This window comes from Cnephaeus nilssonii (assembly GCF_951640355.1).
Source record: "Cnephaeus nilssonii genome assembly, chromosome: 5".
In the NCBI taxonomy this organism is placed as follows: domain Eukaryota; kingdom Metazoa; phylum Chordata; class Mammalia; order Chiroptera; family Vespertilionidae; genus Cnephaeus; species Cnephaeus nilssonii.
Genome location: NC_137076.1, coordinates 51,835,511 through 51,863,022, shown reverse-complemented (window position 1 = coordinate 51,863,022; position 27,512 = coordinate 51,835,511). Strand labels below are relative to the sequence as shown.

Here is a 27,512-nt window from a genome sequence, read left to right as displayed (position 1 = left end):
CACCCTCTTGGATATATTAAAGGTATCTCAAATACAATATGTCTAAAACTAAACTGATTTCCCTCTTACTCCCACATCCAAACCCTCCCTCCCCCCCAAATGCTGGTCCTGTTTCTTTGTTCTTTATTTTAGTGAATAGACTCCATTATCTTTCCAATTGTAAAATCCAGAAAACTAAGAGTGATTCTTAACAACTCTCTCTCTCCCTGATATATCCAGTCAGGTTTTATTAATCTTTTTATATCTCTTGAATCTGTCTACTTCTTCCCATTTCTACTGCTACCACTTTAGTTTGTTACTATTATCTTGCCTGAAAGCCTCCATTCTTGTCGACCTACTTAGGTTTTGGTCCCTTTCTAATCCATTATCCATCCTGAAAGCACAGTGACTTATTTTGAAGCCCACATCTGATTGTCACTCTCCACTCCTGTTTTTTATGGCTTCCTATTGCTTCTAGGGTAAAAATGAAACTCCTTAACAATGCTTAGTCCGTTAGCCTCATCTTTTACCATGTTCTGCTTAACTCTCCACTTCAACCAAGCTGACTTTTAGTCCTTGTACTTGTCTTGCTTCTTACATTACAAGGCCTTTCCTTGTACATGCTTTTCTCCCTGTCTGGACCACTCTCTTTTTACTTTACCTTCACTTGTTTACCTTCATGCCTCAACTGATGATTTGCTTCCTTAGGGCCGTGGTCGGCAAACTACGGCTCGCGAGCCACATCCGGCTCTTTGGCCCCTTGAGTGTGGCTCTTCCACAAAATACCATGGCCTGGGCGAGTCTGTTTTGAAGAAGTGGTGTTAGAAGAAGTTTAAGTTTAAAAAATTTGGCTCTCAAAAGAAATTTCAATCGTTGTACTGTTGATACTTGCCTCTGTTGACTAATGAGTTTGCTGACCGCTGCCTTAGGGAATACTCCAACCTTCCAGATTAGGTAGTACCATCATACATTTACCACAGTTGCAGTTTACATTTGTTTGTGTGATTATATGATTGTCTTTCTTTTCCACTGCTTCCAAACTCCATGAAGACAGGTACCACATCTTTTCTCCCCCTTTTTAAAGATTTTTAAAATTGATTTCTAGAGAGGAAGGGAGAGGGAGAGAGAGAGAAACGTCAATGTGAGAGCAAAGCATGGATTGGCTGCCTCCTGAATGCCTCCTCCCCACCAGGGATTGATCCCACAACCTGGGCATGTGCCCTGACCAGAAATTGAACCAGCAACCTTTTGGTGCACTGGACAGCACCCAACCAACTGAGCCATGCCCACTTGGGCAGGACCACATCTTATTTTCCTTTTAGGCTTATAATTGAATCCCTAAGACCTAGCTCAGTGCATGATGACTAAATATTGATTGAATTGCCAAGTTGATGTTACTAAAGATTTCAGTTCATGGATTTTTATAATTACTAATAGAATTTTGAATATTAATATTTATGAATGTAGTAGTTAATATAGTTGTAGTTAAACTGCCAGTTATACTGTTTTATCAAGTGTATGAAAGTAAATTAGTATTTTAATATAAATTTATTAATTATTGAAAATAGTATAAAATATAGCACAATATTCTTAGATTATTTTATAATAAAATCATATTTTAGAATAGTTTTAGATTTACAAATTATTACAGAGATAGTATAGAGATTCCTATATACCCAATGCCCAGTTCACCCTGTTATTAACATATTACATTGGTATGGAACACTTGTCACAATTCATGAACCAATATTTATACATTATTATTAACTAACGTGTTCAGATTGCCTCAGTCTTCTCCTAATGTTCTTATTCCAAGATCCCATCCAGGATACCATATTACATTTAATTGTCATGTGTCCTCTTGGTTTTGAGATGCCTTCTTTCTCAGATGCCTTCTTTTTGATGACAAGATAGTTTTAAGGATTATTGGACAGGTATGATGTAGACTGTCTCTCATTTGGGATTTGCCTGATGCTTTTCTCATGATTAGACTGGGCAATGTGTTTTTTGGGGGAAGACAACAGAGGTCAAGTGCCATTCTCATATCAAGAGTAAATACTGTTAATATTGCCTTAGCACTGTTGCTATTAACCTTGAGCAACTGGTTTGAGATATTATTTATCAGGTTTGTCCGTTGTAAAGTTACTTTTCCCCCTTCCTCTTTTTTTATAAGAAAGTCACTATGGGAAATGCACATTTAGGAGTGGGGAGTTATGTTCCATCTTCTTAACAGTAAATTAGTACATAAACTTCTATGAATTCTTATGCAGGGGAGATTTGCCTCTTTCCCCCCACTTATTAAATTACTAGACACCCAGTGCATGGATTTGTGCACTGGTGGGGGCGTGGCCTGCGGGGATTGGCCCTCATCCTGGTCAGCCGAGTGGCTGCTCCCACTGCAGGAGCAGCCACTCATCCCGGTCAGCTGAGTGGCTATGGACCCGCCCTCTGAGCAGCTGCTCCCACTGTGGGAGTGCCGCTCATCCTGGTCAGCCGCTCATCCTGGTCAGCCAAGCAGCGCTCCCACTGTGGGAGCGCACTGACCACCAGGGGGAAGCTCCTGCATTGAGTGTCTGCCCCTTGGTGGTCATTGTGTGTCATAGCGACTAGTTGACCAGTCATTCTGGTCATTCTGGTCGTTCTGCCATTCAGTTGCTGGGCTTTTATATATATAGATTGGATATTTAAGTTATACTTTGAGGTATAATACAGTACTACTTTACTTATTTTGTTGTTTAAACTGTTCCAGTTTTGACCTTTGTGAGCTCTTTCAGTTGGTTCCAATATTCCTTTGACATATTCCCATCATTGTGAGTTTTTTGTTGTTGTTTGATGTGTGTGTCTTTTTATTTTATTTTATTGATTTTTTACAGAGAGGAAGCGAGAGGGATAGAGAGTTAGAAACATCGATGAGAGAGAGACATCGATCAGCTGCCTCCTGCACACCCCCACTGGGGACGTGCCCGCAGCCAAGGTACATGCCCTTGACCGGAATTGAACCTGGGACCTTTCAGTCCGCAGGCCGACGCTCTATCCACTGAGCCAAACCGGTTTCGGCTGATGTGTGTGTCTTTAAGCACCTTTTTACTTTCTGGCAGTACAAGATGCTCCAGGCTTATCTTGTATATTTCCTATTTCAGTCCTAGAATCAGCCATTTCTCCAAGGAGCGTTGCTGGTTCCCTTTATTGAAGAATGTTATTAGAAACCAAGATCTGGGCACTGTATGTGCTTATTATTATTGAGGTTACTTCTAGGAAACATAAACTAACGTATGTATATACATATCTATGAATATATATGTATCTATATTAAGCTATATTCTTAGATTATTTACTCTGAGCTTTTTTCAATTGGGAAAAAAATTACCTAGGAATATTGCGGGGTTTTCTTTTAGAAGGTTTTGGAATTTAGTAACAGAATTGAAACAGCTCTCCAATTCTCTTGGTTCTTGGTTGACTTCACTTCTAATGTTTTGGAATTTAGCTAGCCATCAATGAAGAATGAGGCCACAGTACACTGAATAATTTAGAGTTCATTTGCAGCTAGTTTTCTTTCAAGGAGTAATTCAGTTTTGAGAGTCTTATCATTTTACTTCTCATTAGTTTCTCTGTAACACAATCTGAATGGGAAAATAAAAAAGACTTCTTTAAACAGTTAATTTAGTTACGTGGTTAAAAGTTGCTAATGATAGTGTGGATGGGAATAGTTGAATATCTGTTAGGTTGATTTTTAAATTGTTCCCCATTACTACAGGTAATTGAGAATTATCTCATTTTTTTCTCATACAGTGAGAAACCTAGTTCTCTGTATCTACATTCTATTTACTTGAGGTATATATTCTTACATTCTGCATACTTTTTCTAAATTTTTGATTGTGTTTGCTCACTTGTTATAATCAATAGATGCTCATATGATTGTAGACCATTTTAAACATATACACAAATTATTTTATAATACACCTAGAGGCCTGATGCATGAAATTCATGCAAGAGTAGGCCTTCCTTCCCCTGGCTGCCGGCACCGGCTTCCTTCTGGCACCCAGGACCCGGGCTTCCCTCTGGCCACCGGCAGGCACCCAGGACCTGGGCTTCCCTTGCAACCCCAGCTCCATCCGGAAGGTCATCCAGAAGGACATCCAGTCTAGTTAGCATATTACGCTTTTATTATTATAGATGTAAAGTAGTCCTTACTACTATAAAGCAAGATAAGGACTAAAGAGTATTGAAGGCTGCTGATTTACATCAGTTGGTTGAGCTTCTTAGGTGACATTTGAGCAGAAACCTGAATGACAGGGAGCGTCATGTGAAAATCTGGGTGGGAGTAAGAACCTTCAAAAAAGAGGAAACAACAAGGGCAAAAATAATATTGGTGTGTTTGAGGAACAGTGCTGAAGGGTTCTATGGCTGGAACTTAATGTCAGTGAGGACAGAGTAGGAGGAAATGTGGGTTAAGTGGCAGCTAGGAACTAAGATTGGCTTAACATGGAAATGAGAATGACAGATAGAAGATGACAAAGTTGGGAGAAGATTTGAAATGTAGTATTCAGGTAGCATGTAGTTGAAAATATAAGACAAATTAGGTGTTGACACTCTATCTTACAAAGCCACTGTTCTCAAAACTGCCTGGTACTGGCACAAGAACAGACATATAGACCAATGGAACAGAACAGAGAACCCAGAAATAAACCCAAGCCATTATGCTGAGTTAATATTTGACAAAGGAGGCAAGAGCATACAATGGAGTCAAGACAATCTCTTCAATAAATGGTGCTGGAAAAATGGGTCAGATACATGCAAAAAATGAAACTAGATCACCAACTTACACCATACACAAAAACAAACTCAAAATGGATAAAGGACTTAAACATAAGACAGGAAAACATAAAAATCTTAGAAGAGTCCGTAGGCAGCAAAATATCAGACATATGTCATAGCAGTATCTTTACTGATACAGCTCCTAGGGCAATGGAAACTAAGGAGAAAATAAACAAATGGTACTACATCAAAATAAAAAGCTTCTGCACAGCAAAAGAAACCATCAACAAAACAACAAGAAAGCCCACTGCATGGGAGAACATATTTGCCAATGCTATTTCAGATAAGGGCTTAATCTGGAAAATTTATAGGGAACTCATACAACTTAACAAAAGGAAGATGTACATGCCCTTGACCGGAATCGAACCTGGGACCTTTCAGTCCGCAGACTGATGCTCTATCCACAGAGCCAAACCGGTTTTGGCAACAAAAGGAAGATGAACAATCTAATAAAAAAAAATGGACAAAGGCCTAAGTAGACACTTTTCAAAAGAGGACATACCTAAGGCCGAGAAACATATGAAAATATGCTCAAAGTCACTAATCATCCGAGAGATGCAAATCAAACAACAATGAGGTACCATCTCACACCTGTCAGAAAGGCAATCATCAACAAATGATAAGAGCTGGCGAGGATGGGTGAAAAAGGAAACCTCCTGCACTGCTGGTGGGAATGCAGACTGGTGCAGCCACTGTGGAGAACAGTATGGAATTTCCTCAAAAAGTTAAAAATGGAACTCCCATTTGACCCAGTAATCCGACTTCTAGGACTATATCCCAAAAAACCAGAAACACCAATCAGAAAGGATATATGCACCCCTATGTTCATAGCAGCACAATTTACAATAGCTAAGATTTGTAAACAGCCTAAGTGCCCATCAGCAGATGAATGGATTAAAAAATTGTGGTACACAATAGAATATTATGCTGCTGTAAAAAAGAAGGAACTTTTACCATTTGCAACAGCATGGATGGAACTGGAGAGCATTATACTAAGCGAAATAAGCCAGTTGGAGAAAGATAAATATCACATGATCTCACGCATATGTGGGATATAATGATCAATATACAGGCAGTTCTCAGGTTACATCAGACTCGATGTAAATCGTTTCGTGGTTATGTCACCATCTCCCATTTATTTAAAAAGAAAAACTTCTGTCATTTTGACGTATGTACATACTAGAGGCCTGGTGCACAACATTTGTGCACTCAGGGATGGGGGTGGTCCCTCAGCCCAGCCTGCGCCTTTTGGCAGTACAGGGGCCCTCAGGGGATGTCCGACTGATGGCTTAGGCCTGCTCCCTGGGGGACCCATCAGTTGGATATCCTTAGCCATCAGTAGGACATCCTTAGCGCTGCTGCAGAGGCGGGCTGCTGCATGCGCCAGCTGTCAGCCCGGCTGGTGGCTGAGTGGTGCTCCCCCCGTGAGAGCACACTGACCACTGAGGGGCAGCTCCTGTGTTGAGCATCTGCCCCCTGGTGGTCAGTGCACATCATAGCGACCAGTTGTTCTGCTGTTTGGTCAATTTGCATATTAGCCTTTTATTATATAGGATGTGCTTTATGTTTTTTATTATTTATTTACCACAAGTAAAGGTCAGGAATTGTTATCTTTCTTTAAAATTTTTTTTACTGTTTCACTTCATTACTGCTGTGTATGTGCTCCCTGTGAGTGACGTAGGTGCTGATGTAGGTGGGTTCTGACTTACAGCGAAGATCGCGTTACGTCATGCCGTAGGAATGGATTTCCAATGTAACCCGAGGACCTACTGTAATCTGATGAACAAAAATGGGTCCAGAGACAAAGTGGCACTGAGCAGACCATCCAACCGTGGGGAGAAGGCAGGAGAGGGGGGGTTAGAGATCAACCAAAGGACTTGTATGCATGCATATTAGCATAACCAATGGGCACAGACACTGGGGCAGTGGGGGCTTGCTCTCTTGGGGGTGGGAGTTGAGGGGGGCGTTAATCGGGGAAAAGAGACATGTAATGCTTTAAACAAAAATTAGGTGTTGACACTAATAGATTAAAATATTTGGTAAGAAAAAGTTGCAACATAAAATAAAAGTTAAATAGTAAGTGGATTTCCATGTACTCATCATTCAGGCTTAATAATTATTTGGATTTTACATTTGCTTTATCCATTCCTTTATAATAATACAGTTTATAATAATACAGTAGATTTGAGGGTCATCTTTTAAAACCATAAAATTGCCAAGATATGTAGAAAAAAGAAAAAATGAATAAGGCTACAAACAATAACATTTGTGGCCATACTTCAACTCTGTCTTCATATTGGTCCATTTTAGAAAAGTGTAGTTAGGGTACCTACCATAGTGACAAAGTTAGGAAGAGTAACTGTATTGGTAAATGCTAGTGTTGATGGGACTACTTCAATATTTGTCCTGTTGGTCCTGAGCTGAAATTAATGTACTATAATTATAACATCTTTTCATAGCATGTTCAATTTTCCAAGCAATTTCACATTTGATTTTTATAAGAGCTGTATGATATATAGGTGAGATTAATAATCATCCTATATAATAAAAGCCTAATATGCTAAGTGTTCGGTCGTCTGTTCAACGAATCAGAGCATAACATGCTAATGATATGCTAAGGCCGCTCAACCACTCACTATAATGTGCACTGACCACCAGGGGGCAGACAGCCAACTGGTACGTCAGCTTGCTGCTGGGGTCCAGCCTATTGGGACTGAGCAAGATGGGCCGGACATGCCCTGGAGCCCTCCCACAGGCCCTTCCCAGCTGGCCAACCTCCCGTGTCTCTCCCTGGCCCCGATCATATACCACTGGGGTCCCTTGGCCTGGCCTGCGCCCTCTCGCAATCCGGGACCCCTTGGGCGATGTCGGAGAGCAGGTTTCGGCCCGACGGTGGAACGACCGGTCGCTATGATGTGCACTGACCACCGGGGGCAGACGCTAAACACAGGAGCTGCCCCCTGGTGGTCAGTATGCCACTCAGCCAGAAGCTGGGCTCACAGCTGGCAAGCTCAGCAAAGGTGGCGGGCTGCCTCTGTGGCAGCGCTAAGGACATCCAATGATGACATCCCCCGAGGGCTCCTGGTCTGTGAATGGGTGCAGGCCAGGCTGAGGGATCCCTCTGGTATTTTATAAATGAGGACATTGAAACTTAGGGAAGTAAAGTGACTTATAAAAGGGGCAGAACTGGTCCTTAAATTCTTGTCTCCTGATACCTTGCTTAGTTCTCAGGGTCCATGCAGTAGGCTTGTTCACCTAATACTTTTGAGCCATATTGAATGAACACTTTATAATAAATGCATTAACCATTTTTTAAAGAAGGCCATATTTTACCAATACAGAAGGCAGTTTCAAAGACTATTTGAATTATGAGTTCAATAGAATTGCTTTTTCTTTTTGTAGGCAAAGAAAAATCCCAATAATTTTGTCTGACACAGAAGGCATTTGTGCTTTTTGGTATTGGAACAAACAATATATGGCCTCTGTTAACATGCACAATCAGTCCACTAAGCACTGCGACTTTCATTATCTGAACTATAACAATTAGAGTAGAGTATTTGGGGCTTATTTTCTTCTTTCACACTGTTTGCTTTCTGCACTGTTTGTTTTTTCTCTAGAATTGACTGAAATTAAGAATTTAGTCCTTTAGATTAGAAGAAAATATAACCATTATTTGATAGCAGAACAAAATATCGGTTGAATATATGCAGCCAGTGAACTGAGCACTGGAAACATTTCCCTGTATTTTCTAATGAAGTTTCAAATAACTTTTTTAAATGGTAGATTTAAGAAACAATTGGAAAAACTTTAAGTTTATTATTATACCACTTTATTTTTGCTGGTTTCATGGTAAATTAGATTAAAGAACAATATTAAATGTATGTTTTAGAAGATACAAAGCCCTGTACAATTCCAGATGTCTAAGACTAAGACACATTCCTTTCCATCCTTTCTAGAAAGTTTCTAAGCATTTTCTAAATTGGGGATTTACCACTAATATTTCCATATGCCATATCTTGCATTATTAAGATAGAGATGTTTAGTATTTGGATCAAATTTTGTTAATGTTACGTTTTATTTTCCATGGAGTGTTCACCAATAAATGCAGATTGTCAAATGTAAAGCCTTTTAAAATATGTCAGGTGTATTTTCAGGATTTGAAAAACTAGTAGTGCCAGAAAAAAATTACTTGAGCTTTTTTCTTTTAGCCTAGGTCTTGGGCAGCTACAGAAAAGGCTATAGCTTAGGCATTGAATTGATGGGGAGAGAAGAGTCACTGTGCATTCTGAGGGTGAAGATGAAGTTGATAGACATTTGGTTGCCTAATTGACCAGTATAGAGAGTGTTAGGGGAGGGTATGGTATGAGAAGCAGCTGGAGAAGTAGTTAGGGCTCAGATTGTAAGCAGTTTACCAGCCATGTGAAAGCTATTACAGTATGGAGAATGTTGCATGATTATCAGTATTTTGAGCTTTTATGTCATAAGACACAGGCTCTGCCTTTCCCTAGCCCAATGGTCAGCAAACTGCTGCTCACGAGCCACATGCGGCTCTTTGGCCCCTTGAGTGTGGCTCTTCCACAAAATACCACGTGCAGGTGCGCACGTACAGTGCAATTGAAACTTCGTGGCCCATGCGCAGAAGTCAGTTTTCGGCTCTCAAGAGAAATTTCAATCGTTGTACTGTTGATATTTGGCTCTGTTGACTAATGAGTTTGCCGACCACTGACCTAGCCTCATCTTGTAGAGACTTTCCCCAACACAGGAAGAGGGCTGTGACTGGGCAGCCATAAAAATAAGGTAGATGTAACACTTGGCTAAAGCCTGACTTGGCAAACCAAAACGAGGCAATTCTCTTTTGCTGTTTTAAAAGATCTAGGATGAGAGCCACTGGGTCTGAGGAACAGAGGGATTTTTTTTTTTTTTTTAATGCTCTGCTGTTTTTTAGATTCTCTCTTAAAGACAAGTACTTGTGATTTTCAGACTTGGATCAAAAAGGGCTGTAAATGACACTTGGGACGGCAGTAATTTTCATAGTGAGAGGGTAGTGGTCTCGTTTATTTTTGTCACAGAGATGTATTTTGGGAAATGACAAACTTTGTTTGCTACTGAATTATAGAGCTGCAAGCTAGTCCCTCCTTGTATCTTAACAGGGTCATATGCCTCCCTGCACCAGACTAGTGTGGTCTCTGTAGGTGGATTTGGGGCTTGCAGAAAAAATAGATCCTCTGTCTTTAAAGATTATAGAATAGAATTTTACCCTTAAAAAATATCAACAGATTGTTGAAGTAAAATTTACATATGATACACTCCAGTGAGTTTTGACAAATGCATAAACTTGGGAAACCATAATCACAATCAAGATACAGAAGTTTTCATTATCCTAAAGTTCCCTGTACTCTTTGCAGTTACTCCTCCCCTACCTAACCCTTTTCTCCAGGCAATAATAGCTGATCTGTCATGATAGATTAGTTTTATATTTTCTAGAGTTCTATATAAGTAGAATGATATAGTATGTATTATTTTGTGTCTGACTTTTTTAGCTCAGCATAATGTTTTGAGATTAAGCAACATTATTGCATATATCAGTAATTCATTACTTTTTAGAGCTGAGGAATATGCCATTATATGTATATTACACAATTTGTTTATCCATTACCCTGTTGGTGGACATATTTTATTTTTTTATTTTTGGGCTCTTATGAGTAAAGCTATGAATACACATAATACAAGAGTAATCAGGACATTTGTTTTAATTTCTCTGGTGAATGCTTAGGTGTAGAATGGCTGAGTCATATTTACTTTTATAAGAAACTGCTAAGCAGTTCTCCAAAGTGAAGTACTTTTTAATATTCTCTCCAGCAGTGTATGCAAGTTCCCAGTTACTCTTTACCAACACTTGGTATTGTCAGCCTTTTTAAACTTTAGCCATTATAGTGGTTATATATACAGGGTGTCCCCAAAATGTGTATATACACTTTAGCAGCTGATAGCTCAATTGATGTTTCTTTCTTTTCAGATTTAACCCATTGGAATTAATAGTTATTCAAAGTATGTATACATGTTTTTGGAGACACCCTCTAGTTGTACCTTATTGTGATTTTAAATTGCATTTCCTTGATGATTAGTGATGTTGAATATCTTTTCATGTAAGTACTTACCATTCATATATTTTCTTTTGTGAAATGCTTGTTAAATTTTTGGGCATAAAAATGTTTTCTTATTATTTACACTAGGGGCCCAGTGCACAAAATCATGCACCTTGAAAGGAACTGTGGGCCATGGGGCTGTGGTGGGCACAGGGGCGGGTCTCGGCCCATCCTCCACACCCCCGCCTGGCCCCTCCCGCCGCAGCCACCCGGTCCCCTCTCTGCCGGCAGCCCCGCTCCCACTGCTCCCACACGCTGACAGCACCAGCCCTGCTTGCACCTGCTGACGGCGTGGAGCAATTGGGGCCGGCGCTGTCAGCAGGTGCGAGCAGCGGCTGCTGCCCCGATCGCCCCTCAGGAGCAGGGGAAGGTGGAGAAGCCCTGAGGGGCGATTAGGGCCGGCAGCCACTGCTCGCACCTGCTGACGGCACTGAGCACTCAGGGCCAGGCACTGGCAGCGGGTGCGAGCAGGGCTGGCACCAGCAGCAGGTGCAAGCTCCGGGTGGGACTGTGGCACGGAGGAGCAAAGAATTTTCAGTAACCACCAGTGGCTCGCCCTGATGACAGTGACCGACCGGCGCCCCTGCTCACCTGCTCCACCATCTCGCTGCAGCCGATTCCCGCCATGTTCCGCACTCTGCCTGCTGCCTACGCCTGCCATGTTCCGTGCACACCCCCTGGTGGTCAGCACATGTCATACCGACTGGTTGTTCAGTTGTTCTGCTGTTCAGTCTATTTGCATATTAGGGTTTTATATAGAGAGATATTTGGAACACCAGCCATTTGTCAGATACATTCATATTTTACATCTATTTTCTCCCAGTTTGTGGCTTGCCTTTTCAGTTTTTTCTCTTTTTTTGTTAATCCTTACCCGAGGATACCTTTTCCATTGATTTTCAGACAGAGGGGAAGGTAGGAGGAGAGACAGAGAGAGAAACATTGAAGCAAGAAAGACACATCGATTGGTTGCCTCCTGCTCATGTAGGCCCACACACCCGACCATGGATGGAGCCTGCAACCAAGGTACTCACCCCTGACTGGAATTGAACCCTGGATCCTTCAGTCCGAAAGCCAACACTCCAACCACTGAGCAAAACCTGCCTAGGCTCATTTTTTTAAATAATGTCTTTTGAAGAGAAGTTTCTAATTTTGATGAAGTTCAGGTTATCAGTCTTTCTGTTTTAATATTTTTGTTTTTTGTGTCCTAAGAAATGTTTGCCTACCCCAGGGTCATTATTCAGTCTATGATATTCAAAGGCATTCTTCATTTCTGTTACAGTGATTTTGATCTGTAACTTTTTTTAAATTCTATCTTAGAATTTTTATAACTCTGCTTACATTGCCCATCTGTTCATGTATGCTGTCTACTTTATCCATTACAGCCCTTAGCATATTAATCATAATTATTTTAAATTTCTGGTCTGATAATTTCAACATCCTTGCCATGTCTGGCTGTGATACTTGCTTTGTGTCTTCAAATTGTGTCTGTTTTGTTTTGTTTTATTTTATTTTATTTTATTTTATTTTATTTTTTGCCTTTGGAGGACCTGGTAATTTTTTCTGATAGCCAGACATGATATATTGGGTAAAAGGAACTACTGTAAATAGGCCTTTAACAATGTGTTGATGAGGTGTTAGGAGGAGGGAAGCATTCTCTAGTCCTATGCTTAGGTCTCAGTCTTTAGTGAACCTGTGCCTCTGCACTGCGAACTTCACAATTGTTTCTCGGTTTTTCCCTACCCCCTCTTGGGTGTGTCAGGATGGCCAGAGTGGGCTGGATTTAGTATTGTCCTTCTTCAGGTCAGTTAGGCACTGATTGTATCCAAGGTTAGGTTCTGGTTTCTCCTGGGGTAGGCCTTGTTAAGAACAGAGTGCTCTGGTGTATTTCAAAAAACAGTTCCATTTCTCTTCCCCTCACTGGAAGGATGAGGGGATTTTTCTCCAGTGTTTACTGTGCTAACCTGGTCCAGTTCCTGGAGGTAAAACACAATATTGTGGGCCCCTCCTCATTCTCTCTAGAGTTTGTAACGCTCAGAATCGCCAACACCTGAACCTCCAGCAATTCATCAGGTTTCCCTACCTGAGCTAGTTGCTGAGGTCTTTTCCACTGGCGAGTCTTCGCTCTGGTAAGCCATGACTCCCTGTACTTGCCTGTCTCTCCAATTTATGAGGCAGCAGTTTGCCCTGTGTCCTCCCCTCGCTTATGAATCCAAGAAGAGTTGTTGACTTTTCAGTCTGTTCAGCTTCTTACTTGTTGTTAGGATGAAGTGGCAACTTCTAAGCTCCTTACATTCAGAAATGGAAACTAGAAGTCCACCCTCAAAGTCAAGACTTAGTGTTTCCCCACCCCAAGGTAACCATGATTCTGTCTACAGTCATCATAACTCATTAGTTTATTTTTGAATTGAATCATATAGTATGTACTCATTGAGTCTGTCTTCATTTGCTTCATTATGTCTGTGAGATATATTTTAATAAGCCTTTTTATATTTAATAGAAGTAGAGATTAGACCACAAAACTATTTACATTAACACTTGCTTTTAGTAGTATAACAGCCTGTAAAAATCCTCTAAATTAATGTTCTTGGCAGTAGGTTCAGGCCTATAGATTAAACACACACACACACACACACACACACACACACACACTTATTTTAGTTGTTTGATTTAATTTTGGTAATTCTGTGCATGTGATATCAGGAGTAGCAGCTAGACTCAGGTCTGAGCATTAGAACACATATTGTTAGATACTGATTCTGTTGCTGACATACATTTCTATTAAGGCCTTTCTTCAAGTGGGCACCATTGTTAAATGTGTGTGAAGAGAGAGGCACCTGTTCTCTGTGAAAAGTGTAACTGTTAGCTTTTTACACTGAAGTTTTTTTATTTTTAAAATAAGGGAAAATAGATTATTTTTAAGATTCTTTACAGATATGAAATTTTCATTTTATCTTGTAGCCAAACATTTCTTTAAATCACATATGATTGGAGCAAGAAAAATTTTTACCAACCATAATTGATGTTCTATTATTGATTGACCATATATAGTTTCTGAAAGAAATTTATATTTTCTATGGTTACAAAATTAAGGGATGTACTTTTAAACATTATTTGACTTTTAGGGCAGTAAAGTCAGAGTATAAAAATTTATTCTTCTAGTATAAAAGGTTCAAAAATTTTGTTATATCAGGGAAACTTTTTTTTTTAAATGATAGACATAATACATCTTTTTTAAAAATATATATTTTATTGATTTTTTACAGAGAGGAAGGGAGAGGGATAGAGAGCTAGAAATATCGATGAGAGAGAATTGACCAGCTGCCTCCTGCACACCTCCTACCGGGGATGTGCCCGCAACCAATGTACATGCCTTTGACCGGAATCGAACCTGGGACCTTTCAGTCCGCAGACCGACGACGCTCTATCCACTGAGCCAAACCGGTTTCGGCTATCAGGGAAACTCTTTAGACAAAAGCTGACTTAGAAACCCATTTTATACAATAGGAAAAGTATAGCTGTTTTAGTTTAATTAATAATCAAGCTTGTCTTTCTCCATAATGTTTTTCCAGTTGTAAGTAATAGTCTATCATAACACTATTTACAAGGCAAGGATATTGCCCCCTGGTACTTGTAACAAGTAACTTGTGGGGTTTTTTGTTTTGTTTTTGTTTTTGTTTTTTAAAATATATTTTTATTGATTTCAGAGAGGAAGGGAGAGGGAAAGAGAAACATCAGTAATGGGAGAGAATCATTGATCAGCTGCCTCTTGCATTCCCCCTTCTGGGGATCAATCCCACAGCCCAGACATGTGCCTTTGATTGGAATCGAACATGGAACCCTTTAGTTTGCAGGCCGATGCTCTATCCACTGAGCCAAACCAGCTAGGGCTAGTAACTTGTGTTTTTAATATAAAAATTTAAGTTGAGTTCAGTTTTAAAAGCCAGATGCATTTTTATTATATTAATATAATGTTTACTATGTAAGTATTAGGTAAATTATAAATTAATTTTTTTAATGCTGGCTTTTAAGTGCCTTAAACATGAATATAGTGTTTTAATTTTGCCTTTTATAATTTTGTGTTACTTATGACTATTTTTTATTTTTTGCCTCCTTTTTGTAGGCGTCTACCATGGCTCAAGAGTCTCCCAAAAATTCAGCAGCAGAAATTGCGGTGACTAGTAATGGAGAAGTTGATGACTCTCATGAACATGGCTTTAATAGGGTAAGAACACTTTTCTTTCTCTTAATAAAAGAATCATGATACCCACAGAGGCAAGGGTGGGAGAGGGCAGGGCGGAACAGAGGGTCTCCATCCCCAAATGCCTTCCCTTGGGAGGCCCTCTGAGGGATGGGGAAACTACGGCCCATTTGGCCACCAGCTCAGCTCGGCAGCAGTAGAGCCACTCACTCCAGTGCAACCAGCACCACCTGTCTTTGGAAAACTTTGACAAGACTCAAGGCGAGCTCTCCCCAGGTTGCCTGAAGAAGGGTCTTCCCTTGCACTCTTCAGGACACTGGTCAGCATTCAAGAGTTAGAGATGTTTATGATTATTTCCGGGCCGTTCTGCAGCGTGATGAGAGAAGTGAGTGCTTTTAAATTAACTAGAGATGCTATAATGTTAAATGCAGCCAATTGTACAGTGTGGCATTTACAGAGAGTTCTCTTAAAGTCACTTCAAAAGGATCTACATGAGGAAATGAACTACATCACTGCAATAATTGAAGAACAGCCCAAAAGGTATCAAGTTTGGCATCATAGGCAAGTATTAGTGGAATGGCTAAAAGATCCATCTCAGGAGCTTGAGTTTATTGCTGATATTCTTAATCAGGATGCAAAGAACTATCATGCCTGGTAGCATCGACAGTGGGTTACTCAGGAATTTAAACTTTGGGATAATGAGCTGCAGAATGTAGACCAACTTCTTAAAAAGGACGTGAGAAATAATTCTGTCTGGAACCAAAGATACTTTGTAATTTCTAACACCACTGGCTACAATGATCGGGCTTTACTGGAAAGAGAAGTCTGGAAATGATCAAGCTAGTACCACATAATAAAAGTACATGGAACTATTTTGAAAGGGATTTTGCAGGATCGTGGTCTTTCCAAATATCCCAATCTATTAAATCAATTGCTTGATTTGCAACCAAGTCATAGTTCCCCCTACCTAATTGCCTTTCTTGTGGATATCTATGAAGATATGCTAGAAAACCAATGTGACAACAAGGAGGACATTCTTTATTATTATTATTATTATTTTTTTATTGTTTAAAGTATTACAAATAGTAGTACATATATCTCCTTTTTTTCCCCCCTTTACCTTCCTCCAGGAGGACATTCTTAATAAAGCATTAGAGTTATGTGAAATCCTAGCTAAAGAAAAGGACACTAGAAGAAAGGAGTATTGGAGATATATTGGAAGATCTCTTCAAAGCAAACACAGCACAGAAAGTGACCCACCAACAAATGTTCAGCAATAATACCATCTAGAAGAACTTGATAGACTGATTTTATTTTTTTAAGAGACTCTAATGCAGGAGTTTAAAACTAGAGTGATCATTCCCTGTGCCTGTAGTATAAAATATGCATCGCACAGGTATTGCTTTTTAACAAGAACTAAGTACGATGTTCCTTGGGTGCTGCTGCCATGCAGACTAGCTCTAAGTAATTTGATTATTTTATAGCAAAATAATTTGGAGAGAGAAGGAAAAAAGTCCCATAAAGGTCCTTTTATAGTCTTATCAACATTTACTTTAATCCCTTAGCATCAGCTCCTCCCTAAATGGTATATGCATCAGGATTTGCAGCATAAATGATTACAGATAACTTATATGTAATGGATATGAGGTAGCTTAAATTTTGGTTTAGGAAGCAAGGAATGCAATTGTTACTCAGAGCTGCTATGCCACACTCACAATATCTTGCTATTATTGTAACCAACTAATGCCAAAAGAATGGTTTTGTAATAAAATTATAGATGTATCAAAAGAAAAAAAAAGAATCATGATAAGCCCTTAAATGTTGAGACAAAAGTAATAGTGTTTAATATGGGAATATTTTCTTAGATTGACCAAAATGCCAGGAATCTAATTTATCATGTAGGGATGACTTAGGTATGTCTTAATAGTGATTTGTTAGGATTAAGCCCCGGTCCAGTAAGCATTTAGGCTTTGATGTTATCAATAATTCTATTGATAACAGAACAAGAGTGTGTCTCACACTTTTGGCATATCCTATAATAAAACCCTAATATGCAAATCGACTGAACACAAAATGACCAGTCGCTATGATGCACACTGAGTACCGGGGGCGGGTGGGGGGGTAGTGGGCGGGGCAGACGCTCAACACAGGAACTGCCCCTGACTGGGAGGTGACTGGCAGCGGCGATTGGGGTACAGGGCCAGCCAGCAGGCAGCATTAGGCTGCTAGCCAAAGCGGGTGCCAGCAGGGGCCTCCTGATCGCCCCGCCCACCGGTCGCCTCACAGATGGCCCTGATCGCCGGCCAGGCCTACCCTATATATTGGGAACAGTCTCTTAGGTTTAAACATTAAAACCTGGCAAGGCTACTCTAACACTGAAAAAAACAGGATGATACAGCGATAACATGCATGGACTCTGGCTTGCACATTTTGTGGTCAGCCCTGATTCTGACACTTATAAATGTGTGACAAAGCCAATTACTTAACTTCTCTCTGCTTCAGTTTTTCCACCCATAAGATGGGGAAAATGGTACTACTGCCTCAGAAGGATCATGTTATATACTACTTTTTATAACCAGGGGAAAAAATGTAGCTGCCCGTACAAAATGCATTTCACCTGTATGAAAAGTATGGTCACCGGTGCATGCAGAATGCCGTATTGTGAGAGGGATGTCCGACTGCTGGTTTAGGCCCGACAACCCCCGAGGGGTCCTGGATTGCGAGAGGATGAAGGCTGGGCTGAGGCTTCCCCACCCCCGGGCACGAATTTCATGCACCGGGCCTCTAGTAACTTTATAAAACTACTTAATTTTGTTTGTTATAAGAAAAAATATTAAATATAGGTTATCCTTTTAAACATTGGCACTGTCTGATCTCTTTTTTATGTGTCCTTAGTACATAATTCTTAAGTAGACTGCTTTTGACTTTGCTGTTCACTTTCTAAAGTTAACTTTTAAAAAACATGCTTGACTCAGAGAAAAATGAAATTAGGGGTGCTTTAAATTTTGATCTGCCTTTCATTGAAATTGAAAAGCAATGCATTTTAATGGCAACACTATGGGTTTGCAGATGATTTGGGCTTAAATGTCAGTTATGCAATTTCTAGTGTTGAAACCTTGGGCAAGTATTTATTTAATCTCTTCTCCTTTTTGCTTTCTAATCTCTGTAAATGAGAATCTTACTTTCGTAGGGATATTAACATTAAATGGGATAAAGTAAGTAATATGCTGAATATAATTCTAGAAATGATAGTGATGGCTACTACTTCTGGAGCTATTTTCATTAAATACCCCTTTTTATGTTATTTGGTACATGTGTACAACTTTAAATAACTTTTAAAATATAATTTTCATGTTCTTGAAAATGATAATTACATTATCATTTTACAGTTTAAATAGGGCTCTCTTTATTTCATATGTTTAAGAATAAAATACTTGAACAGGTGATATTTTAGATCAGAATTTCTCAATCTCAGCACTCTCAGCATTTTGGACCAGATAAATTTCCTTGTTGTGGCCTGTGCATGTAGGATTCCTGTTCTCTTCCTACTAGATACCAGTAGCATCCTCCAATTGTGACAAGCAAAATGTCTCCAGACATTGCCTATGTCCCAGGAGTGGGCAGAAACTTGCCTCTGTATGAGTTCTTTGCTTATGCAGTCAAAGCTGGTTAACTTGCTGCTTTGTAAGTTTACTCATTGGTTAATGTCAAATTCTCTTTTTGGAGATTCCCCTGCAGTGCTATTTCACTTTCTATTGAGAGGTAAAGGAAAAAAGGAGATGTTGTCCTGAAGGTCTTCCCTACTTAGATGTAATTTTAAAACTGGGAAAGGCTCCTTAGAAGCAACAATGCACTTCAACCAGCACTTCACCTCCCTAAAAGAAATCCAACGTCATAAAACTTGTTTCCATTTTTACCTGCTCTTCTGAAAAATATATGCATGATGAGAGTTTCCTACATATTTAATATGCTTTAAATAATATAAAAATTGGCCGTGTGATCGATCCCTTTTACCATAAGTAAAAAATAGTATTTTAAAAGCAGCTTTTGACTATGTTGAATAAATTACACCCAGGATCTATTAGGCATATACAGGGTTGGAGGGAAAGTAAGTTGACAGTTGTTTGTATGGAAAATAACACAATAATAATAATACAAGAATAAACTCTGGCCCGGCCACTGTGGCTCAATGGTTGAGTGAACGAGGAGGTCATGATGCGATTCCCGGTAGGGGCTGTGCAGGAGGCAGCTGGTCAATGATTCTTTCTGATCAGAGACAGATGTTTCTGTCTCTTCCTCTCCCTTCCTCTCTGAAATCAATCTATATATATAGAATAAGCTCTATTTTTCATACTCACAATATAAACCAACTTGTGCCCCGCCCTATATTTACCTATATTTGGCACACTTTTCCTTTGGTATTTTATTAGCAATAAAAGGGAAATTGCATTTAATCTCATCCACATTTCTATTTTAATATAGATAAAAGTTTATAAATGTGTTAAAGTATATTTATTAGCATTAGACTATATTTTATGGACTAAAGAAAGATCTCATGTAAAACTGGATCATGACCACTTTTCTGAGGTATTTTACTTATATACACCTTCCTTTTATACATATTTGCTGTCTGAAATTGTATAATGGCTTTTATTTAATGCATACTGCACTTTAAAAAATATAGTCTTGTATAAAATGAAGACAGTCGTTTATTAAGTTGTCATCACTTAGCTGGCCTGTTGGTGTCACTGTGGCACAGGCAGTGAAATTACAAATGTTTTTGTGTCTCATGTTTCATTTTTCATTTGATTTCTCTTTTTAGTCTGAACTAAGAGAGGCTCTGGTTAGAGTTTTCACATTCACATAGAGATTTTATGTATGAACCTATCATAGGGATTCTATGGCAGCACTTTAACATATGTTAATGTTTTGAGGTTTATTACTCTTTTATTCAGATGAGAGGCATAGGATAATGATCTTAAAATTATCGCAATTTATTTAGAGCAAAAATATTTTTGCTTCTTTTTTTAAAAATATATTTTATTGATTTTTTACAGAGAGGAAGAGAGAGGGATAGAGAGCTAGAAACATCGATGAGAGAAACATCGATCAGCTGCCTCCTGCACACCCCCCACTGGGATGTGCCCGCAACCAAGGTACATGCCTCCGACCGGAATCGAACCTGGGACCCTTGAGTCCGCAGGCCGACGCTCTATCCACTGAACCAAACCGGCTTCGGCTATTTTTGCTTCTTAGTAAAAAGTAATTCATATTTTTTGAAGATTAGAAAAGTTCATGTCTAAGAATACAAATTACTCTTTGACTTGTAATTGCATGTTATAATTTATTGTTATACTGCTGGTCACAATATTAGATTAGAAATGTGCAATTTGTGGCATAAAATAAAGAGAAGAAGAAAATATTAGTTTCATATGGTTGAAATTTCTTGTGAATTAAGTTATATTTGGCAGATTTAGAGAAATTACCTTAATAGGTATAGGAAACTTTTCTGATAGTTGGCCCAAAACTAAAATCCACAATTTAGGTTTTTTCACCTATGGACTTTTTCCTCTAGAAAAAATTTACATATACACAGGATACCAAGTTTTATATTAAATTTTAGGGAGTTTAGCACCCCCCTAAACCCTGTCTTTGGATCCTTAGGTTTCCTGGATCTTAAAAACTCCTGATCTACAAGTTTTGAGTTAAATCACAGGATTTTAGTTAAGTGGGAGTACCTTTGAGATCCCCAAGTCTCACTACTTTTCCCAAGAGATTGAAATCACCTTTAGGGCAGAGACAGTGTGTAGCACACAACACTGTTATGGTTAACAATAGTTGCTCGATAAAGGAGTGAATTCCAGTATAAGGACTTAAAATTTAACATGTTTTCTACTTCATCCTACCCTAGAGTTTGAATAGCATGTGTTGAGTATGTCTTCATAATATACAGTTTTTACCAAATGTGTATCTTAGACCCTTTTAGAGGTATGGCAGATGGTTTGCAAATGTTTTTCATTGTTTAAACCATGCAAACCTAGATTCATTTTAAATATTTACTTTTCAAGTGTAAAATATATTCTTACTACTTTTACCAAAAATAAGTATTAAAATAATGTGTTATTATATATACATCTATTAAATTAATTCTGGATTGGGATAGCTGTTAAAAATTATGAATAAATATACTTTTTAGTGAAAGGCTGAAGCCTTACCTATCTTCATTATAATTCATAGATTGTACCTTTATTTATAAACAAATGCTATCATGAGTAAGTTTTTGATCTCTAGGAGGAATTTTTTGAATGTAGATACATACAAATTTTTCCAGTGATAGTCTTTGAATTAATTCAGCAGCATTAGACTTAAGACTCCAGTGGTTTTGCTTCCTAACTGATGACATGGTCCAAAGAGTGGCCATGGGAGTGCCAGTTGACTAAGTAGATAGGGCATGAAAGGTGAGAGACATTAGGGATGAAGAGGTTAATGAAATATGAGACTAAAGTGTAGGTGGGGGTTGTACTGTATTAGTCTAGCATACCTTTTATCTGTCCTCAGTTTTTGTTGGCTCTTTGTTCACAAATTATCAAACCTGAATCAAACTACCAACTTTAGGTTTTCTATAAGTATATGGAGGGGGTGAAAATCATACACCTTTACAGATTGTTATTACTACAACCAGTTATTCTGCATCAACATTGGTAGGCAGGCTCATGCAATTGACTTTATTTTATTTTAAATATTTTATAATTTGTATTTAAAAAATAAAGCAACAAACTATATACCATGCTATTAGTAGACTATGTTTTTGATGAGCTGTGAAAATTCAGTATAGACACCTTGTATATCAGTTTGGAAGAAATTACAAACTGAACATAGAATCATTCCCTGAAAGTGTGCCCAGTGACATGCAAAGGGTTTAGAACACCCAGGATAATGGTAAGAGTTGGGATAGAGCAGAAGACTTGGATATGCCAGAGCCCCCAATAAAGGTTTGGGGTTGACTGGAAAGATGGTAGCTGACAATGATAAGATGGTGAAGAGGGCAGTGAGGTAGGGTGGCCCACAAGGAAGTGGGGACTGGGGTCAGTACTGATAGGAAAGCAATTCTCTACAACAGAGTTCCTCAAAATGTAGACAAAGGATTACCTGCATCAGAATCACTGGGCTTACTTATTTGAATCACTAGGCTCCACACTCCAACTTAATGAGAATCCCAGCAGGCAGCTACTAGTAAGAAGAATCTGCATTTTTAATAGGTTTCTCAGGTCATTCCTACCCAAACTAAAACTTGAGACTGGTAGTTGAGAAGTACTGTGGAGGGCTGAGAAAAAGCTGACCCTGCCTTCTACAGCTACTTGATAAGTAGAGTGTTGGAGAATAATCAGCTTTGACTCAAGCTAATGGTGGAGAGGGGGCAGAGAGGCCACTGTGAGGAGGTTAAGGGTGTTGCAGTTCGTTTACAGTAGAATTGGGATGTGGAGGTCTGTTTGAATAATAGTTTTGCTTCTGGCAGATATTCCTTCTAGGCAGCTAACCATTAAAACAGCAGAGGGAAATTTTAAATTAATCAAAATTCACAGAACATTTAACATAATTTTAAAATATTTTTCTTTAACAATTATATTATGTAAATGCTTTGGAAAGTTTTACCCATTTTGAAGAATGAGATAGGATGTTTAAATTGAGGAAATTACTTAGTAAATGAAGTATTAGTATTATATCTGCTAGATGATAGAAATAATAAAGGGAAACAAGGTTGATACACAACCTTAGTTGATCTTAGTGAGCTTACAGCCAATAGGGAAAGAGGATGTAGACAAATTAATTTTACCATGTGAAGTGATATGCTAGGCCAGGTATAGCATGGTCTGGGAACTGGTAGGAGGAATATGGTAAGATCACCTGAGGAATTGCTGTCCAAGCTGAATCTGAAGGATGAGCTAGCCAGATGAAGAAGAGTGAAGAATGTTCCCCCTTTAGAGGCAACTCTAAAGCCCTGAAAAAGGTGTAAGACCATAAAATTAAAATTAATTCACTATTGTTCAAGTGGAGAATATAGGGGCAGATGTGTAAGAAATGAGGCAGGCAGAGAGGGAAGTAGGGACCAGATCCTGAAAAACCTTAAAACCATGTTGAGGAGTATGGACTTTACCTAAAAGGTAAATGGAGAGTGGTCCTAAATGACATAAAAATGGAAGTGTCTCAGTCTGATTTGCTTTGTAGAAGTTGTCTCTGCCTGCAGTTTGAAGAGTGAATTTCAGGAGTGACACGACTAGAAACAAGGGAGAAAATTAAATAGATCAGTTTGGTCACCAAGGGAGGAAAGGAAGCAAGACTTAGGACTTTTCTCTTGTAGAGAAACTAGAACCAGTAAAGAGCACCAAGACATTTTTAAAGATGTAGATAGGAGGAAAACTGGGAGAATATAGTGTAAAGAAACTAAGGGAGAAGAGAGTTCTGTAATTTATAGAATACTTGGAGAATCCTTACAGATTGTTCGTAGTTACAGTATATGTTTTGAGAGTCACTCCTTTATTCAAGATTTCTCCTCACCCCAAGTAATTAATAAATCTCTAATTCTGCTTACCTCTTGTAGTGTTGTGCACCTTCTTAAGGATGTGTATTTTAAAGCAAATTTGCTGAACATTTTGTGTTCTGTATGTGTTGGTCTTGCACTAAATTTAGTTCAAAAGCAGATCTCATTCTTGTCTTACCTCAGTTAAAATATGCAAAATGGAGGCAAATTATTTTGGTTTGAAATAAGCACCCCTCATAGTTTTATGGAAGATGTTATTATAAATGTTATTTTGTATCTTTTGAAAAGGATTTAAAGTATACATGAAACTTTATTGCCAAAAGCATTTTATTTTATTTTAGCTTAATTATTTGAAATTTTATTTTTAAAAACTATTAAATACTGCAGCACTATCCTCATAACTTGAATAGGAAGTTAACTTCAGGTTTATTCCACTTTATTGTACAATTATTAAGCACAGCTTTGCAAAGTCTTAAACTTTGAGTTGAATGTCAGTGACATAAAAATGCAAATAAGGGATTTTATGTTGTTGGTTATGAATGGGCTCATTGTCTCTCAAATGTACTCTGGAAACTATAGGAGTGAATACAGTAGCAGATACTTAAAATGTTACTAAGCTAGGCACAGCCTTATAACTGAGATACTTTTTTTAAGAAAATGTGAAGGTTAATATAAAGACACATTTTAAGTTCTTAGAATTATGAGGTTAAATTATACTATTTAGAGAATATATATTTTATCAAAAAACCAGTCAACAAGCTTATAAAATACTGTAATGTCACAAATCATCTATTCCTCTCACATAATACATATTATTTTGTGTTTCACTTAGCTGTCAGACTACTGTCAAAATGGTAACTGTATTCAGAATGTGAATGGACCCATTTGTTCCTCTTTTGGTTAGAATCCTTCTATTAGTAACAGTTTAGGCACAGGGAGGCCTAAGTGCTTTTCAGATTTTACATCTGTTTTACATAAAGAACGTGGGGTTTTTTCTGGAAGCACTTTTGTTTGTTGAATAAAGAACCCCTGGGAGATGTTGGGTGAGAGGTAATATCCTCAGACAACTAGAAGTTGTTTCTTCTGGAGGCCATGTATGAGAAAATGGAAGGTGTCCCTGTAACTTCTTGAAAACGCAGGTGATCAGGGATAGCCATTGTATTTACTGTCAACCAATTACTAATTCCCCTCTTTCCAACTACTGTTACTATTATATCTCTTTTTTGGAAGTTTATACATTTTTGTGATAAGACAGATAATTCAAATACGTATTGTTCTCTCAGGTAAGTTCCAAGAATACAGTAAACACAACTTTTTGGACCTCTGTGCCATTTGTATGTTGTTTCAGTTCTTAGCTCAAAATGGATCAAAGATTTAAATGGTAAGTGCTAAAACTATAAAACTCTTAGAAGAAAAACATAGATGTGAATCTTAATGACCTTGTATTAGGCACTTTAGTTTCTTAGATGTGGTACCAAAAGCACAAGCAACAACAACAAAATAGATAAATTGGACTCTATCAATTTGTAAAACTGTTGGGATTCTAAGGACACCATGAAGAAGAAAGCGAAAGGCAGCCCACAGAAATAATGTTTACAAATCATCCTATCTAATAAAAGAGTAATATGCAAATTGACTGTCACTCCAACACACAAGATGGCTGCCCCCACGTGGACACAAGATGGCCGCCACAAGATGGGCAGTTGGGAGGGACCAGGCCTGCAAGGGAGGGCAGTTGTGGGCGATCAGGCCAGCAGGGGAGGGCAGTTGGGAAAGACCAGGCCTGCAAGGGAGGGCAGTTGGGGGCGACCAGGCCAGCAGGGGAGGGCAGTTAGGGGCAATCAGGAAGGCAGGCAGGCAAGCAGTTGGGAGCCAGCAGTCCTGGATTGTGAGAGGGATCCCAGATTGGAGAGGGTGCAGGCTGGACTGAGGGACACCCCCCCCCCCCCCCCAAATTTCATGCACCGGGCCTCGAGTATATATGATAAAGTATTTGTGTCTTACAACAACTCAATAGTAAAATGATAAATGACCCAACTAAAACTAGCGCCAAAGATTTGAATAGCTATCTCTCTGAAGAAAATATACAAATGGCCAATAAGCACATGAAAAGATGCTCAACACCATTAGTCATCAGGGAAATGCAAATCAACACTACATTGAGATGCTACTTCATAGGATGGCTATAATGAAAACATAGATAATAACAAGTGTTGGTGAGGATGTGGGGAAATTAGAATGCTCAAACATTGCTTTGGGGAATGTAAAATGGTGCAGCCATTTTGGAAGGTAGACAGTTCCACAAAAGGTTAAACATAGAATTGCCATATAACTCAGCCAAAAACATGTACACTAATGTGGATAGCAACATTATTTGTAATAGTCAAAAAGTGGAAACAGTCCAAATGATGATCCATCAATTAATGAATAGTTAAACAAAATGTGCTATACCATACAATGGAATATTATTCAACCATCAAAAGAAATTAACTGCTGCCCAGTCGGTATGACTCATTGGTTGAGTACAGACCTATGAAGAAGGAGGTCAAAGTCCAGTTCCCAGTCGGTCACATGCCCAGGTGGAGGGCTCGATCCTCAGTGGAGGATGTGCAGGAGGCAGTCGATCAATGATTATCTCTCATCATTGATGTTTCTCTCTCCCCTTCTCCCTTCCTCTCTGAAAAAAATAATCAATGAAATAAATATTTTTTTCAAAAAGAAATGAACTGCTGGTGTACAGGGTGGGGTAAATGTAGGTTTACAGATGTTCATATGGAAAATAATACAATAATTAATAAATAATAAAACAAGAATAAACACTGTCTTTCACATATTCACAACTGTAGACCTACTTTTGCCCCACCCTGTATGCTGCAATATGAATGAACCTTGAACTCAATATGCTAGAAGACAGATACTATGTGATTTCATTTATATGACTGTCCAAAATAAGCAAACCCATAGAAACAGAAAGGAAATTAGTGGTTCTCAGGGGTTGGGGAAAGGTAGGAATGAAAAGTAGCTTCTACTGGGTGCAGAGTTTCTTTTTGGAGTGATGGAAATGTTCTAAAACTAGTGGTGATGGCTGTACAATTCTAAATAAATTTTATGGCATGAGAATTATATTTCGATGATGTGAATTCAGAGTACAGTGAATACCTAGTTGTCTACCATTCAGTTAAGAAATAGAACATCATTGTTACCCTTTTAAGTCATTGTTCTTTCTTGATATGGCCACATGGCTCACTCTGTCACTTCTTTATCCAGCATTCTACCCCCATTTTACCTCCTCAGAGAGACCTTCCCAGAGTGCCCCACTTAAAGTAGTACCCTCTGCCTATCACTCTGTTTGTCTATCATCCTGCCTTTAAAAACACACACACACACACACACACACACACACACACACACACACACAAAACCCTTATTGAGTCCTTACTGCTTATTTCCAGAACTTTTTATTACTTAATGTATTATTATACAAGTATTTGTTTACTATCAGTCTCCTCCCTGTAGTGTCCAAAGCAGTGGCTGTCCTGAAGGTGGTGCTCATCAAATGTTGGTTCCGTTTGTAAATAAATCCTTGTGTTTCAGAGCTCAGGCAGTACTTCCTTCTTTTCTAGTTAGTTCTCATGGACTTAGTCCCTATTCTGAAGTCCTCTGATACTTACTGTCTTTACTTTGGTACTAAGTTCAACTTTTACGTTAATGTTTGTATATCTTGTCTCTCCAGTCAGGCAAGAACTATATCTTTTTATTTTCCCAGAAAGTCTAACATATAGTAAGAGTAAGCAAATACTCATTAAATTAAATGTGAAAATAAACCTATTGCTAT

General features: G+C 38.7%; 1 protein-coding gene and 1 pseudogene across 4 annotated transcripts in view; both read left to right on the top strand.

Annotated features, from left to right (window-relative positions):
• ARFIP1 (ARF interacting protein 1) overlaps nucleotides 1–27,512 on the top strand; it is an 81,555-nt gene that overhangs the window by 5,651 nt on the left and 48,392 nt on the right. For all 3 annotated transcript variants that reach the window (XM_079770523.1, XM_079770524.1, XM_079770522.1), the window contains exon 2: nucleotides 15,061–15,162. In XM_079770523.1, coding sequence (XP_079626649.1) covers nucleotides 15,070–15,162 — 93 coding nt within the window. In that variant the 5' untranslated portion in view covers nucleotides 15,061–15,069. The remainder of the gene's footprint in view (nucleotides 1–15,060; nucleotides 15,163–27,512) is intronic.
• Nucleotides 15,198–21,204, top strand: LOC307100260 (protein farnesyltransferase/geranylgeranyltransferase type-1 subunit alpha-like; annotated as a pseudogene). The gene is made up of 3 exons: nucleotides 15,198–15,218; nucleotides 15,451–16,165; nucleotides 16,269–21,204. The product of its transcript is annotated as a protein farnesyltransferase/geranylgeranyltransferase type-1 subunit alpha-like (transcript).